The sequence below is a fragment of the Salvelinus alpinus genome, chromosome 27 (genome assembly GCF_045679555.1).
Source record: "Salvelinus alpinus chromosome 27, SLU_Salpinus.1, whole genome shotgun sequence".
In the NCBI taxonomy this organism is placed as follows: Eukaryota; Metazoa; Chordata; class Actinopteri; order Salmoniformes; family Salmonidae; genus Salvelinus; species Salvelinus alpinus.
Window position 1 is genome coordinate 16,838,042 of NC_092112.1, and position 18,084 is coordinate 16,856,125.

Sequence of the window (18,084 nt, forward strand, 5' to 3'; positions counted from 1 at the left end):
ACACACACACACACAGAGGGGACCTATGACAGAATACACAGACATGTTCTTGTTATTCATGCATCAGAATGACTTCATTGTGTGTACTTAGTTGAACATCATACAATGTGTAGATTTGATCTTGCACGGACGCCCACACACACACGCACACACACACGCACACACACACAGCAACAATAAAGGTTAAACAGTTTACAAAGATAAATATAGTATCAAAAACAAATGAATAGTTATGAGTTTTTTTTATTATATATTTTGTTGTAAAACCTTGCATCAATGTCAAATAAATTCTATTACCTCATTTTTTGGGGGACAATACAATTGGATATTTTCTGATAAATCTTCCAAATTATTATTCAACCATTACACGTTGTACCACTGAATCTAGCAGGTAGAAAATGACAAGCAATACTGGTAGAACAAAAACAACGCATGGAACCCCTCTATTGTTCCTAAATGGTTTCTTGAAATTACTCATAAATTCTACTTTCATTCATTCATGTACAGCACAAATATTTTCAGAAACATCAACCTTTGTATTTTGCATTTTCTATTCTGGGGATGGACCCTTTATTAAGGAATGAGACGCTCCGGGGTTTCCCCCAGATCAGGATCAGCTTCCCCTCCCCCAATCCTAACCTCAAAGGGCAACTGAACGCAACAAACGACTTCTCTGTGCGGCATCGATATTATTCAGAAACATTTATTCCAGTGCCACTTGATTAAAAAGTGTAAGTAGAATAATTTGGGTCAGTATATTCCAAAACTGAATTTTGTGAGATTTGTGTAACTGAGGTTGTCACAAATTACATGAGCGTTTGGTTTGGATTACATGCCCACTTTCCCACTAACACGGGATGGTAACACCTAGGGAGAATGCACGGAGAATCAGCTGCGCTGATTGCACTCTATCCAATCATAGCAGTGAACCTCCAGACAGTGAGACAACTCTGTCCATTATGCAGCGCCTCGGACTCGGACTCGTTCACATAAGACAAGACATCAGCAATGTTATGTTGAAAGAACACTTGGCCCCAAAGCCCTTTAAAGAGTGGCTGTTTTCTGATGTGTTTCATAGTGTCTGCAAGTGTTTTGGGGAAAAATAAATTGAGATGATGCGCACTTGCATCTCAACTGCCACTTGTCAATATTAAAACCCATTCTCGAGCGTCTTGTGTCCAGCCCCGACCTGTTTTGTAACGTGATTCCCTATGAAACACTGCCAGATAAACAGACTGCCAGACCCACACTGTGGTAATAGATAGTGAGAAAGTTGTAAAAAACGAAACGGCACCGAAGCACGTCACGTCACCACTCTCCAGCGGCTTGATAAGCTGATTTAGCTAACGTGGCCTGCCGGCTCTATGTGCCTGCTTGCTACTACTAACGTGCTTCATTGACATACACAGAGATGGAACTTATCTAGCTAGTGATTTCGGGCACTGATAAACACTGTGTAGCAGCTTGTGCTTTATTTACGATAGCTCGACAGCTTGCTGATGATGAAGTTGTAGACATGTTCTCAGAAATCAGTCCTGAGCGCAGCCAGCAGCAGCTGTCTCAATACTGTCTGCAGTCCACTGACTTTTTCATGCACATCTTTTAACTTTTGAAATATTGCACCAAACACCTTAGCAAGATGTAAAAAAATAAAAAATAAAAAATCCTTGGCAAAAACGTCAAAATTCATTACACATTTCTTGATTTATCTTAGATTAATTCTGACTATTTTGAGGAAGTGCTAGTGGCTATACTGTTGCTACCGTGACTCAAGAGGGACAAACAACAGTAACTGCAAGGGTACGATAAAGTGAACATAACACACCCACATTGAACAACAACCCCAAGACTCAAATCTCATTTTTCTTAATTAGCAGCAGAGAAACATATGGAATCGGTGAGTTCAGCCGCTCTTTAACCATTAGTGGGAAAATGCAAAAGTGACCCACTATCAGCATCTAGGGGCAACTTCATCCTACTCTGAACTAGCACACCCTTCATCCTTCATGACCATTGATAGAATAAAAGACTGGATAGGTTTTTACCATATTGCTTCCACCTGTCAAGTCCTACCAGATCAGTGGTCATAGAGAAAAGGAGTTCCAATTGTTGAGACAACCACTGTGTAGCTATGTAAGCTAGGTTTAGTAGGGAGATGGGGAGGCAGCTGTAGAACGGCCCCATAGAGCAGACAGTGTGGCCCTCCCAGAGGAGGAGAGAAGGGCCCTACACGGCACAGTGAGGAGGCCCCAGACCGGGGGAGGGCCCTGAATCAGCAGTAGTCAGAATTAGGAGTTGACACCCCAAGTTGGCACCCAAGTTGGCACCCAAGTTGGCACCTGCTACATACACTATGTGAAGTCCACAGAGAATGCTACTCTGATAGAAAGTACTACAAAACTTTGTCTGCATACAAAAAGAACCTTTTTTTGTTTGTAGAAATCCTGCCTTTAAACAGTGGATATTGACTCCAAATGGATGACTGTAATGTTATTTTTGACACTGTACAGCATGTTGGTGGAGGCATTGAAAGTAATATATCAGTTCTTTATGATGGCTGAACTTTGTCACAATAAAGGCATTACAGAAGATAAACAATGAGTATTAGGGAGATCAATCAACATCAATGATTTAAAATGAAATAAATACATATTTTAGAAACTGGCTATCCTTTCTATTTTCTTTATACAGTTCTTATTCAACATTTGGCACTTTGTAACATTCCGTATCATAATCACCTGTAGTGAGATCCATTTTGATCGACTGGACACACACACACACACACACAGATTTGACAATATTGTTAATGACATCAACAGAAAAACAACAACTCATTTCTTGGGATGTTATGGTCTCAAAGTGTAGTGTGATGCTCTGAACAGGTGTGTTTCTGTGTGTGTGTGTCAAGTCACTGACTGTGAAGACAGTCTCAACAGACCTGCATTTTGAGTTCTTCCCTTTCAATCCCCATTGAGATCCATCTCACAATCCTTTAACTTGTCCCCACAATCCTCCAAAAAGTCTCTTTCACAAAGCGTCGGTCACAGTGAGGTGACAGTCTACATTTCCACAGGAAACATCTCTACCATACTACCAAAGCTGGGGGCAAATGCAATATAGTTTCGGGTTACGTTAACATTGCGTAAACATTCATTCAACCCCTCCAGATCCTCTGGCTGTGTATTTGACCTTGACGGGTGTTTTTGACCTTCTCTTGACCTTTTGACCCCATCACGCCATGGTCTCCTTGCCCGGCAGTCTCCTGTCGTTCAATGTGTGCATGTTGATGACCTCCTCGGTCTTGACAATGACCGGCGGCTGGGGCTTCTGTTTGAGGCGCCGCTGGCACTTCAGGGAGCCACGCAACTCATCCACCATGACACTACAGAAGGAGCGCTGGAGAGGGGGATAGGGGAGGGGAGAGGGAGGAAGAGGGTTGAGGGTAAAATACGTACAGAACTGGCGACATTAACTGACACATAATCAGTCTATGTAGTCCATGCAGGAAGCAAACCCACACTGGAGTTTGTCAGTACCATGGTCTAACCCACTGATACATTGAGACTACCCTGGTAGAGGGTGATAGTAAGAGAGGGAGTGTGAGAGGAGGAGGATGGGGGTAGAAGGGGAGGGGAGCGTTGTAGAGAGGTTGAGGCAGAGGAGAGAAGATGAGGTAGCGAGACGACGGGGTAGAGGGAGGTGAATAGTGAGGACGGGGATGAGGGAGGTGAATAGTGAGAGGACAGGAAAGAGGGAGGTGAATAGTGAGAGGACGGGGGAGCGGGAGGTGAATAGTGAGGACGGGGATGAGGGAGGTGGATAGTGAGAGGACAGGAAAGAGGGAGGTGAATAGTGAGGACGGGGATGAGGGAGGTGAATAGTGAGAGGACAGGAAAGAGGGAGGTGAATAGTGAGAGGACGGGGAGAGGGAGGTGAATAGTGAGGACGGGGATGAGGGAGGTGAATAGTGAGAGGACGGGATGAGGGAGGTGAATAGTGAGAGGACGGGATGAGGGAGGTGAATAGTGAGAGGACGGGGAGAGGGAGGTGAATAGCGAGACGACGGGGTAGAGGGAGGTGAATAGTGAGGACGGGGAGAGGGAGGTGAATAGCGAGACGACGGGGTAGAGGGAGGTGATTAGTGAAAGGACGGGATGAGGGAGGTGAATAGTGAGAGGACGGGATGAGGGAGGTGAATAGTGAGAGGACGGGGAGAGGGAGGTGAATAGTGAGGACGGGGATGAGGGAGGTGAATAGTGAGAAGACGGGGAGAGGGAGGTGAATAGTGAGGACGGGGAGAGGGAGGTGAAAAGTGAGAGGACAGGAAAGAGGGAGGTGAATAGTGAGAGGACGGGGAGAGGGAGGTGAATAGTGAGAGGATGGGGAAGAGGGAGGTGGATAGTGAGAGGACGGGGAGAGGGAGGTGAATAGTGAGGACGGGGATGAGGGAGGTGAATAGTGAGAGGACGGGGGAGAGGGAGGTGAATAGTGAGAGGACGGGGAAGAGGGAGGTGAATAGTGAGAGGACGGGGAGAGGGAGGTGAATAGTGAGAGGACGGGGGAGAGGGAGGTGAATAGTGAGATGACGGGGGAGCGGGAGGTGAATAGTGAGAGGACGGGGAAGAGGGAGGTGAATAGTGAGAGGACGGGGAGAGGGAGGTGAATAGTGAGGACGGGGATGAGGGAGGTGAATAGTGAGAGGACGGGGAAGAGGGAGGTGAATAGTGAGAGGACGGGGAGAGGGAGGTGAATAGTGAGAGGACGGGGAGAGGCAGGTGAATAGTGAGGACGGGGAGAGGGAGGTGAATAGTGAGGACGGGGAGAGGGAGGTGAAAAGTGAGAGGACGGGGAGAGGGAGGTGAATAGTGAGAGGATGGGGAGAGGGAGGTGAATAGTGAGAGGACGGGGAAGAGGGAGGTGAATAGTGAGAGGACGGGGAGAGGGAGGTGAATAGTGAGAGGATGGGGAAGAGGGAGGTGAATAGTGAGAGGACGGGGAAGAGGGAGGTGAATAGTGAGAGGATGGGGAGAGGGAGGTGAATAGTGAGAGGACGGGGATGAGGGAGGTGAATAGTGAGAGGACGGGGATGAGGGAGGTGAATAGTGAGAGGACGGGGAGAGGGAGGTGAATAGTGAGAGGACGGTGGAGTGGGAGGTGAATAGTGAGAGGATGGGGAGAGGGAGGTGAATAGTGAGAGGACGGGGATGAGGGAGGTGAATAGTGAGAGGACGGGGAAGAGGGAGGTGAATAGTGAGAGGACGGGGAGAGGGAGGTGAATAGTGAGAGGACGGGGAGAGGGAGGTGAATAGTGAGAGGACGGGGAGAGGGAGGTGAATAGTGAGGACGGGGAGAGGGAGGTAAATAGTGAGAGGACGGGGATGAGGGAGGTGAATAGTGAGAGGACGGGGAGAGGGAGGTGAATAGTGAGGACGGGGAGAGGGAGGTAAATAGTGAGAGGACGGGGGAGAGGGAGGTGAATAGTTAGAGGACAGTAAAGAGGGAGGTGAATAGTTAGAGGACAGTAAAGAGGGAGGTGAATAGTGAGAGGACAGTAAAGAGGGAGGTGAATAGTGAGAGGACGGGGATGAGGGAGGTGAATAGTGAGAGGACAGGGATGAGGGAGGTGAATAGTGAGAGGACGGGGAGAGGGAGGTGAATAGTGAGAGGACGGGGATGAGGGAGGTGAATAGTGAGAGGACGGGGGAGAGGGAGGTGAATAGTGAGAGGATGGGGAGAGGGAGGTGAATAGTGAGAGGATGGGAAGAGGGAGGTGAATAGTGAGGATGGGGAGAGGGAGGTGAATAGTGAGAGGATGGGGAGAGGGAGGTGAATAGTGAGAGGACGGGGGAGAGGGAGGTGAATAGTGAGAGGATGGGGAGAGGGAGGTGAATAGTGAGAGGACGGGGGAGCGGGAGGTGAATAGTGAGAGGACGGGGAGAGGGAGGTGAATAGTGAGGACGGGGAGAGGGAGGTGAATAGTGAGAGGACGGGGATGAGAGAGGTGAATAGTGAGAGGACGGGGAGAGGGAGGTGAATAGTGAGGACGGGGAGAGGGAGGTAAATAGTGAGAGGACGGGGATGAGGGAGGTGAATAGTGAGAGGACGGGGAGAGGGAGGTGAATAGTGAGGACGGGGAGAGGGAGGTAAATAGTGAGAGGACGGGGGAGAGGGAGGTGAATAGTTAGAGGACAGTAAAGAGGGAGGTGAATAGTTAGAGGACAGTAAAGAGGGAGGTGAATAGTGAGAGGACAGTAAAGAGGGAGGTGAATAGTGAGAGGACGGGGATGAGGGAGGTGAATAGTGAGAGGACAGGGATGAGGGAGGTGAATAGTGAGAGGACGGGGAGAGGGAGGTGAATAGTGAGAGGACGGGGATGAGGGAGGTGAATAGTGAGAGGACGGGGAGAGGGAGGTGAATAGTGAGAGGACGGGGATGAGGGAGGTGAATAGTGAGAGGACGGGGGAGAGGGAGGTGAATAGTGAGAGGACGGGGGAGAGGGAGGTGAATAGTTAGAGGACAGTAAAGAGGGAGGTGAATAGTTAGAGGACGGGGGAGAGGGAGGTGAATAGTGAGAGGACGGGGGAGAGGGAGGTGAATAGTGAGAGGACGGGGGAGAGGGAGGTGAATAGTTAGAGGACAGTAAAGAGGGAGGTGAATAGTTAGAGGACGGGGGAGAGGGAGGTGAATAGTTAGAGGACGGGGGAGAGGGAGGTGAATAGTTAGAGGACAGTAAAGAGGGAGGTGAATAGTTAGAGGACAGGAAAGAGGGAGGTGAACAGGGGAGAAAGGAAGCTGGCAAGGAGAGAGGGGAAGGATAGAGGGGAAGGATAGAGGGCAAGAGTGGGAAGTGAAGAGGGGAGAGGGATGTGGAGGACAGAGCGAGAACATGAGAAAAGAGGGTGAGAGAACATGAGAAAACTGTGCTTTTACCACCACCTTGGTGGTCTAGAGGACATAACATTTCTTATAACATCGTAACCTCATAACATAACATCGTAACCTAATACCATCGTAACCTAATACCATCGTAACCTTATATCATCATAACCTCATAACATCGTAACCTCATAACATAACATCGTAACCTCATAACTTCGCAACCTTATAACATCATAACCTAATGCCATCGTAACCTTATAACATCGTAACCTAATACCATTGTAACCTTATATCATCATAACCTTATAACATCATAACATCGTAACCTCATAACATCATAACATCGTAACCTCATGACATAACATCGTAACCTCATAACTTCGCAACCTTATAACATCATAACCTAATACCATCGTAACCTTATAACATCGTAACCTAATACCATCGTAACCTTATAACATCGTAACCTAATACCATCGTAACCTTATAACATCGTAACCTAATACCATCGTAATCTTATAACATCGTAACCTAATACCATCGTAACCTTATAACATCGTAACCTAATACCACCCTAACCTTATAACATCGTAACCTCATAACTTCGCAACCTTATAACATCGTAACCTTATAACATCGTAACCTTATATCATCATAACCTCATAACATCATAACATCGTAACCTCATGACATAACATCGTAACCTCATACCTTCGCAACCTTATAACTTCGCAACCTTATAACATCATAACCTAATACCATCGTAACCTTATAACATCGTAACCTAATACCATCGTAACCTTATAACATCGTAACCTAATACCATCGTAATCTTATAACATCGTAACCTAATACCATCGTAACCTTATAACATCGTAACCTAATACCACCCTAACCTTATAACATCGTAACCTCATAACTTCGCAACCTTATAACATCGTAACCTAATACCATCGTAACCTTATAACATCGTAACCTTATATCATCATAACCTCATAACATCATAACATCGTAACCTCATGACATAACATCGTAACCTCATACCTTCGCAACCTTATAACTTCGCAACCTTATAACATCATAACCTAATACCATCGTAACCTTATAACATCGTAACCTAATACCATCGTAACCTTATAACATCGTAACCTAATACCATCGTAACCTTATAACATCGTAACCTAATACCACTGTAACCTTATAACATCGTAACCTCATAACTTCGCAACCTTATAACATCGTAACCTAATACCATCGTAACCTTATAACATCGTAACCTTATATCATCATAACCTCATAACATCATAACATCGTAACCTCATGACATAACATCGTAACCTCATAACATAACATCGTAACCTCATAACTTCGCAACCTTATAACATCGTAACCTAATACCATCGTAACCTTATAACATCATAACCTTATAACATCATAACCTTATAACATCGTAACCTAATACCATCGTAACCTTATAACATCATAACATCGTAACCTTATAACATCATAACCTTATAACATCATAACCTTATAACATCGTAACCTAATACCATCGTAACCTTATAACATCATAACATCGTAACCTTATAACATCATAACCTCATAATATCATAACATCGTAACATCATGACATCATAACCTCATAACATCATGACATCGTAACCTCATAACATCATAACATCGTAACCTCATGACATCATAACATCATAACCTTATAACATCATAACATCGTAATCTCATGACATTAGAGTGTCTAGTTTGAGAAACAGACGCCTCACAAGTCCTCAACTGGCAGCTTCATTAAATAGCACACGCAAGACACCAGTCCCAACGTCAACAGAGAAGAGGTGACTCCGGGATGCTGGCCGTCTAGGCAGAGTTCCTCTGTCCAGTGTCTGTGTTCTTTTGCCCATCTTAATCTTTTATTTTTATTGGCCAGTCTGGCTTTTTCTTTGCAACTCTGCCTTTGCAAATCTGCCCAGAACAACAGTTTTCAGCTGTGCTAACATAATTGCAAAAGGGTTTTCTGATGATCAATTAGCCTTTTAAAATGATAAACTTGGATTAGCTAACACAACGTGCCATTGGAACACAGGAGTGATGGTTGCTGATAATGGGCCTCTGTACGCCTATGTAGATATTCCATAAAAAATCTGCCGTTCCCAGCTACAATAATAATTTACAACATTAACAATGTCTACACAGTATTTCTGATCAATTTGATGTTATTTTAATGGACAAAAAATGTGCTTGTCTTTCAAAAACAAGGACATTTGTAGTGACCCCAAACGTTTGAACGGTAGTGTATATATATATATATATATATATAGTACCAGTCAAACGTTTGAACGGTACTGTATACTACACTACACTATTCATGGGTTGCATGTTTTGTCAGAATAATTTTTCGAACGTTCGTTTTGGACTAATGCCCAACTGTGCATTCTACTCAATGCATCGAGCGCTGATGAAGATTTTATCAAAAGTGCATTACAGTGGCTTGGAAATACAATGCATTCAAAAGGAGGCAAATAATTAGTAGGAAAAACTTTTTAAATCATTTTGATAATGCCAGATTGACTTTAAATGCAGTATAACGTTAGATCCTACCAGGTGGCGTGGCGAGAATCTGTCTCCGCACCACGTGCTCTCACCATTGGTGTCCCCCAGGGCTCTGTTCTAGGCCCTCTCCTATTCTCGCTATACACCAAGTCACTTGGCTCTGTCATATCCTCACATGGTCTCTCCTATCATTGCTATGCAGACGACACACAATTAATCTTCTCCTTTCCCCCTTCTGATAACCAGGTGGCGAATCGCATCTCTGCATGTCTGGCAGACATATCAGTGTGGATGACGGACCACCACCTCAAGCTGAACCTCGGCAAGACGGAGCTGCTCTTCCTCCCGGGGAAGGACTGCCCGTTCCATGATCTTGCCATCACGGTTGACAACTCCATTGTGTCCTCCTCCCAGAGCGCTAAGAACCTTGGCGTGATCCTGGACAACACCCTGTCGTTCTCAACCAACATCAAGGCGGTGACCCGTTCCTGTAGGTTCATGCTCTACAACATTCGCAGAGTACGACCCTGCCTCACACAGGAAGCGGCGCAGGTCCTAATCCAGGCACTTGTCATCTCCCGTCTGGATTACTGCAACTCGCTGTTGGCTGGGCTCCCTGCCTGTGCGATTAAACCCCTACAACTCATCCAGAACGCCGCAGCCCGTCTGGTGTTCAACCTTCCCAAGTTCTCTCACGTCACCCCGCTCCTCCGCTCTCTCCACTGGCTTCCAGTTGAAGCTCGCATCCGCTACAAGACCATGGTGCTTGCCTACGGAGCTGTGAGGGGAACGGCACCTCCGTACCTTCAGGCTCTGATCAGGCCCTACACCCAAACAAGGGCACTGCGTTCATCCACCTCTGGCTTGCTCGCCTCCCTACCTCTGAGGAAGTACAGCTCCCGCTCAGCCCAGTCAAAACTGTTCGCTGCTCTGGCACCCCAATGGTGGAACAAACTCCCCCATGACGCCAGGTCAGCGGAATCAATCACCACCTTCCGGAGACACCTGAAACCCCACCTCTTTAAGGAATACCTAGGATAGGATAAAGTAATCCTTCTAACCCCCCCCCCCCCCTTAGAGTTAGATGCACTATTGTAAAGTGGTTGTTCCACTGGACATCATAAGGTGAATGCACCAACTTGTAAGTCGCTCTGGATAAGAGCGTCTGCTAAATGACTTAAATGTAAATGTAAATGTAGATAGTTAGCTAAGATTGAGGGGAGGACACTCGTTAGCAATGCTGTCTATTTTTTTTTTTAAACATTGCTGGCTAATGACAACATTACCTGGTCTAAAGTAAATTTGATGACATGATAATGCTGTCAAAGTTGTTTCCTGCTAAACATTTTATTATTTTAGCAGTGTCATCGTATTTCCAGGCACTATAGTGTACTTTAGACTAAACAATGGTTAGCTGCCGTCCAGAATGACTGGACTTATCAAGACTTTAGCGCACCACATGGCGCCGCCGGGTAGAGGGTGGCTTGAGAACATTCATAACAATGGCATGACGCGACCGAGTGACGGAGGTGCAACATATGAATACTATGCTATAACACACTATACTATACTATGCTACATATACTACACTATACTATACTACTTCACTGTATTATATACTTCTATACTATACTACTACCATACTACACTATACTATACTACGCACCGCTACACTATACTATACTACGCAATACCACACTATATTATACACCACACTATACTATACTACTACTGTACTACACTATACTGTACTACCACACTATACTATACTGCGCTATACTATACTATACTATACACTATACTATACACTACACAACTCATTCACAAGCAAATGCCATGCTATTTTATAAAGGGTTATGAACCAGCTGGAAATACCTTTTATATCAACCTTTACGTAGTCCAGTATGATTTAGCTTGTACATGGTTTTGGAGGCATCTACAGTTGCTTCAGAAAGTATTCACACCTCTTGACTTTTTCCACATTTTGTTGTGTAATAGCCTGAATTTAAAATCTATTAAATTGCACACAAAAAAATGGGACACTGACCTACACACAATGTCCCATAATGTCACAGTGGAATTATGTTATTTGAAATGTTTACAAATTAATTAAAACTAAAAAGCTGAAATGTCTTTATTGAATAAGTATTCAACCCCTTTGTTATGGCAAGTAAACATCTTCAAGAGTAAAAATGTGCCTACCAAGTCACATAATAAGTTGCATGGACTCACTCTGTGTGCAATAATTGTGTTTAATTAACATCTCTGTACCCCACACATACAATAATATGTAAGGTCCCTCAGTCGAGCAGTGAATTTCAAATACAGATTCAACCATAAAGACCAGGAAGGTGCCTTACAATGCCTCGCAAAGAAAGGCATCCGATTATCCCTTTGAGCATGGTGAAGTTATTCATTAGGCTTTGGATGGTGTATCAATACACCCAGTCACTACAAAGATACAGGCGTCCTTCCTAACTCAGTTGCCGGAGAGGAAGGAAACCGCTCAGGGATTTCACCTTGAGGCTAATTGTGACTTTAAAACAGTTACAGAGATTAGTGGCTGCGACAGGATAAAACTGAGGATGGCTCAACAACCTTGTAGTTACTTCATAATACTAACCTAATTGACAGAGTGAAAAGAAGGAATCCTGTACAGCAAAACAAAGCAATTCACATTTTGTACTGAATGTTTGGGGCAAATTCAATTCAACACATTACTGAGTACCACTCTCCATATTTTCAAGCATAGCGGTGGCTGCATCATGTATGCTGGTAATTTTTAAAGACTGGGGATATTTTCAGGATAAAAAAGAAATGGAACAGAGCTAAGCACAGGCAAAATCCTAAAAACTTTCAGCAGGACAATAACCTAAAACACAAGGACAAATCTACACTGGAGTTGCTTACCAAGAAGACAGTGAATGTTCCTGAGTGGCCGATTTAGTTTTGACTTAAATCTGCTTGAAAATCTATGGCAAGACTTGAAAATGTTGTCTAACAATGATCAACAACCAATTTGACAGAGCATGAAGAATTTAGAAAATAATAATGCACAATCCAGGTGTGCAAAGCTCTTAGAGACTTACCCAGAAAGACTCACAGCTGTAGTCACTGCCAAATGTGATTGTAACATGTATTGACTTAGGGGTGTGAATACTTATGTAAATGAGATATTTACGTATTTTATTTTCAATAAATTTGCTTACATTTCTTAAAATATGTTTTCCCTTTGTCATTATGGGGTGTGTAGATGGGTGAGAAATAAATATATTTAATCCATTTTGAATTCAGGCTGTAACAAAACAAAAGGTGGAATAAGTCAAGGGGTCTGAATACTTTCTGGCACAGTGCACAGTTTTTAACAAGACTTAATAAATGTTCTATGACACCTACACCGTAAAAAGAAAATCATGTTTTTACGGTAACTTACTGGCAGCCAGTTACCTGTAAGTTACTGGTACAGTATGTTAAGTATGTAAAGGTACAGTATGTTACCGTAAATTCCAAATAAACTTTGGTTTAACAGTACATTAGTTTAAAGTGATATAATGCTCTACGAAGCCTATAAACCTCACCTTCTCCAGTTCAGCGTTCTGTTTGGACTTGTACAGGACCTCTCCGACGGCCACAAACACAGACAGCACCAGCCCTGCAGCCAGCACGATGAAGATACCCCCGATGTTCTGCACCCCCAGAGCGCTAGCCTCCTTATTCTTCTCATCCTCCGGACAACCGTTCCCCCTCCACCACTTCTCCTTCATCATGTGCAACTTCCCTTCTTCCTGCAGCTGCAGGATCGCTATGGTGATCTTGTCCCGGTACGGAGAGCCTGGAGGGGACAAAAAGGACAGAAGATCTGAGAAACTATATAAATAAATAAAACCGCAAAGTGAATTAATTCGTTTTGAAGTTAATTAATTTAAAGACTAGGTATTGTTCAGTGCTTATATATTACATAGCATTCTTTGCGATGGTGATTTTGTTAGAAAAATGTTAGAAGATCAGATTAGGTTTTTCAAGAAAAAGGGCATCAGATTGGCATGTTAAATAAATGAATGATGGTTGTTGTGTCTGTTTCAGCTGTATTGGTATTGTACTTCTATGTTTTAATATTGCAGACACATTTCCTGCATGGCGATCAATAAAATTAGAATCTAATTTGATCTTATTTATTCTCATCTTAATTCAAAGGCTAGGCAATGTTCAGTGGCTACACTGTAAAAGGGTTACCATGAATTTACAGGCTCGGTGACAAGCACAATTCTATATTAATATTACAGTACATCTACTGTAAAATAAATATGATAGTGTAATGACACACAGTACAATACAGTAAAATTATTATACTGTAAAAAAAGTAAATGCTACCGTAATCGGAAATAATGAATGAATGAATGGATGAATGAGTATTTCATAGTATTTTACTGTAATTACAATAACCTGGTGCAAGCAGGTCGGCAGTGTTTAGACATTACAGAATATGAATGAACGTTTGGTGTTTTATATCACTTGCACTTCTAGAGGCCTTGACAAAGGAATCCAAACTACAGGGCAAAACAGACCAAAGGACATGGCAAAATGCTCAACCATTTAAGGCTTAAGACTTGCTGCCACTCCAATCTGTCCCCTAAACATTTCAAATTAATAAGGCACTATAACCACTCACTCATTGGTGCAATAACTATAGCCTCAAAATATGTTAATGAACCAGAAACAACAATACCATGCATCCACTAATGGTTAAAAGGTGTGTTGGGTTCCAAAGATATGGTACGGTATTCTGTATTCTACAGTACCATTAGAAATACAGCCATTTTAACACAATGCACCATCATTTACAGTATGCTGCAGTAAAACATTTCAGAGTTTTTTAATGTTGATAATACCAAAAATGTGCATATAAATTACAGTTTTCCATTGCAGTGTAGTTTTACCAAGCAATGGTTGGAACAAGGCTCAACTTGTGGGCCTGCTTATCTTATGAGCATAACCTGTCATGGTGTTTTCATAGAAACACCCCTCCTTTATCCTATTAATTGCTAATCCTCACAGTATCTGGGAGACAGGCTACAGAATTAGCATATCGTTCTCTAGCATTACAACGCCACAAGGCGTTAGCGACACAGGGCTTTGTGTTCCGGAGTAGCAGGGCCACAGGGCTTTGTGTTCCGGAGTAGCAGGGCCACAGGGCTTTGTGTTCCAGAGTAGCAGGGCCACAGGGCTTTGTGTTCCGGAGTAGCAGGGCCACAGGGCTTTGTGTTCCGGAGTAGCAGGGCCACAGGGCTTTGTGTTCCAGAGTAGCAGGGCCACAGGGCTTTGTGTTCCAGAGTAGCAGGGCCACAGGGCTTTGTGTTCCGGAGTAGCAGGGCCACAGGGCTTTGTGTTCCGAAGTAGAGGGGCCACAGGGCTTTGTGTTCCGGAGTAGCAGGGCCACAGGGCTTTGTGTTCCAGAGTAGCAGGGCCACAGGGCTTTGTGTTCCGGAGTAGCAGGGCCACAGGGCATTGTGTCCCGGAGTAGCAGGGCCACAGGGCTTTGTGTCCCGGAGTAGCAGGGCCACAGGGCTTTGTGTTCCGGAGTAGCAGGGCCACAGGGCTTTGTGTCCCGGAGTAGCAGGGCCACAGGGCTTTGTGTTCCGAAGTAGCAGGGCCACAGGGCTTTGTGTTCCGGAGTAGCAGGGCCACAGGGCTTTGTGTTCCGGAGTAGCAGGGCCACAGGGCTTTGTGTCCCGGAGTAGCAGGGCCACAGGGCTTTGTGTCCCGGAGTAGCAGGGCCACAGGGCTTTGTGTTCCGGAGTAGCAGGGCCACAGGGCTTTGTGTCCCGGAGTAGCAGGGCCACAGGGCTTTGTGTTCCAGAGTAGTAGGGCCACAGGGCTTTGTGTTCCAGAGTAGCAGGGCCACAGGGCTTTGTGTCCCGGAGTAGCAGGGCCACAGGGCTTTGTGTTCCAGAGTAGCAGGGCCACAGGGCTTTGTGTTCCGGAGTAGCAGGGCCACAGGGCATTGTGTCCCGGAGTAGCAGGGCCACAGGGCTTTGTGTCCCGGAGTAGCAGGGCCACAGGGCTTTGTGTTCCGGAGTAGCAGGGCCACAGGGCGTTGTGTCCCGGAGTAGCAGGGCCACAGGGCTTTGTGTTCCGAAGTAGCAGGGCCACAGGGCTTTGTGTTCCGGAGTAGCAGGGCCACAGGGCTTTGTGTTCCGGAGTAGCAGGGCCACAGGGCTTTGTGTCCCGGAGTAGCAGGGCCACAGGGCTTTGTGTTCCGGAGTAGTAGGGCCACAGGGCTTTGTGTCCCGGAGTAGCAGGGCCACAGGGCTTTGTGTTCCGGAGTAGCAGGGCCACAGGGCTTTGTGTCCCGGAGTAGCAGGGCCACAGGGCTTTGTGTTCCAGAGTAGTAGGGCCACAGGGCTTTGTGTTCCAGAGTAGCAGGGCCACAGGGCTTTGTGTCCCGGAGTAGCAGGGCCACAGGGCTTTGTGTTCCGGAGTAGTAGGGCCACAGGGCTTTGTGTTTCGGAGTAGCAGGGCTCCCGTTGATTCTGATAAATTACCAGAGAGTGTGTGTGTGGGTGTGAGATAGAGTGAAAGAGAATGTGTTAGAGTGTGTGTGTGTGTGTGTGTGTGTGTGTGTGTGTGTGTGTGTGTGTGTGTGTGTGTGTGTGTGTGTGTGTGTGTGTGTGTGTGTGTGTGTGTGTGTGTGTGTGTGTGTGTGTGTGTGCATCCATATCCATGTGCCAAGATGAGTACAACTCTCCAAATCCGCAGACAGAGGGAGAATGCTGGAATTATCGGCAGAGTATTAAGACACAGCGGGACCCTCAGTGATCAAAGGAAGAGTAATTGCTCCAGAGTTCCCGAGTAGAACTGCTGTGTCCCCACCTCTCCCCTCCCTAACCCACAGCACGATACTGCTGCGTCCCCGCCTCTCCCCTCCTATCCACCAGCACGACACTGCTGCGTCCCCGCCTCTCCCTTCCTATCCCACAGCACGACACTGCTGCGTCCCCGCCTCTCCCCTCCTATCCACCAGCACGACACTGCTGCGGCCCCGCCTCTCCCCTCCTATCCACCAGCACGACACTGCTGCGTCTCCGCCTCTCCCCTCCTATCCACCAGCACGACACTGCTGCGGCCCCGCCTCTCCCCTCCTATCCACCAGCACGACACTGCTGCGTCCCCGCCTCTCCCCTCCTATCCCACAGCACGATACTGCTGCGTCCCCGCCTCTCCCCTCCTATCCCACAGCACGATACTGCTGCGTCCCCGCCTCTCCCCTCCTATCCCACAGCATGATACTACAAGGGCCTAGGCAGCTACCACACACACACACACACACACACACACACACACACACACACACACACACACACACACACACACACACACACACACACACACACACACACACACACACACACACACACACACACAATTTGTATATACTCCAGAATGTTATGAAGAGTGATCAGATGAATTGCAATTAATTGCAAAGTCCCTCTTTGCCATGCAAATGAACTGAATCCCCCAAAAACATTTCCACTGCATTTCAGCCCTGCCACAAAAGGACCAGCTGACATCATGTCAGTGATTCTCTCGTTAACACAGGTGTGTGTTGACGAGGACAAGGCTGGAGATCACTCTGTCATGCTGATTGAGGTTTAAATAACAGACTGGAAGCTTCAAAAGGATGGTGGTGCTTGGAATCATTGTTCTTCCTCTGTCAATCATGGTTACCTGCAAGGAAACACGTGCCGTCATCATTGCTTTGCACAAAAAGGGCTTCACAGGCAAGGATATTGCTGCCAGTAAGATTGCACCTAAATCAACCATTTATCGGATCATCAAGAACTTCAAGGAGAGCGGTTCAATTGTTGTGTAGAAGGCTTCAGGGTGCCCAAGAAAGTCCAGCAAGCGCCAGGACCGTCTCCTAAAGTTGATTCAGCTGCGGGATCGGGGCACCACCAGTACATAGCTTGCTCAGGAATGGCAGCAGGTAGGTGTGAGTGCATCTCCATGCACAGTGAGGCGAAGACTTTTGGAGGATGGCCTGGTGTCAAGAAGGGCAGCAAAGAAGCCACTTCTCTCCAGGAAAAACATCAGGGACAGGCTGATATTCTGCAAAAGGTACAGGGATTGGACTGCTGAGGACTGGGGTAAAGTCATTGTCTCTCATGAATCCCCTTTCCGATTGTTTGGGGCATCCGGGGACAAAAGCTTGTCCGGAGAAGACAAGGTGAGTGCTACCATCAGTCCTGTGTCATGCCAACAGTAAAGCATCCTGAGACCATTCATGTGTGGGGTTGCTTCTCAGCCAAGGGAGTGGGCTCACTCACAATTTTGCTTAAGAACACAGCCATGAATAAAGAATGGTACCAACACATCCTCTGAGAGCAACTTCTCCCAACCATCCAGGAACAGTTTGGTGATGAACAATGCCTTTTCCAGCATGATGGAGCACCTTGCCATAAGGCAAGTCATAACTAAGTGGCTCGGGGAACAAAACATTGATATTTTGGGTCCATGGCCAGGAAACTCCCCAGACCTTAATCCCATTGAGAACTTGTGGTCAATCCTCAAGAGGCGGGTGGACAAACAAAGACCCACAAATTCTGACAAACTCCAAGCATTGATTATGCAAGAATGGGCTGCCAT

The 18,084-nt window shown here is 45.9% G+C and overlaps 1 protein-coding gene across 1 annotated transcript in view; it reads right to left on the bottom strand.

The window, feature by feature from the left end:
• Positions 1–227: 227 nt before the first annotated feature.
• LOC139556057 (glutamate receptor ionotropic, kainate 2-like) overlaps positions 228–18,084 on the bottom strand; it is a 174,588-nt gene continuing 156,731 nt past the window's right edge. The window contains exons 17-18 of the mRNA XM_071369545.1: positions 13,020–13,273; positions 228–3,396 (exon numbers count right to left, since the gene is read on the bottom strand). Of these exons, the coding sequence (XP_071225646.1) occupies positions 3,232–3,396; positions 13,020–13,273 (419 nt within the window). The 3' untranslated portion in view covers positions 228–3,231. The remainder of the gene's footprint in view (positions 3,397–13,019; positions 13,274–18,084) is intronic.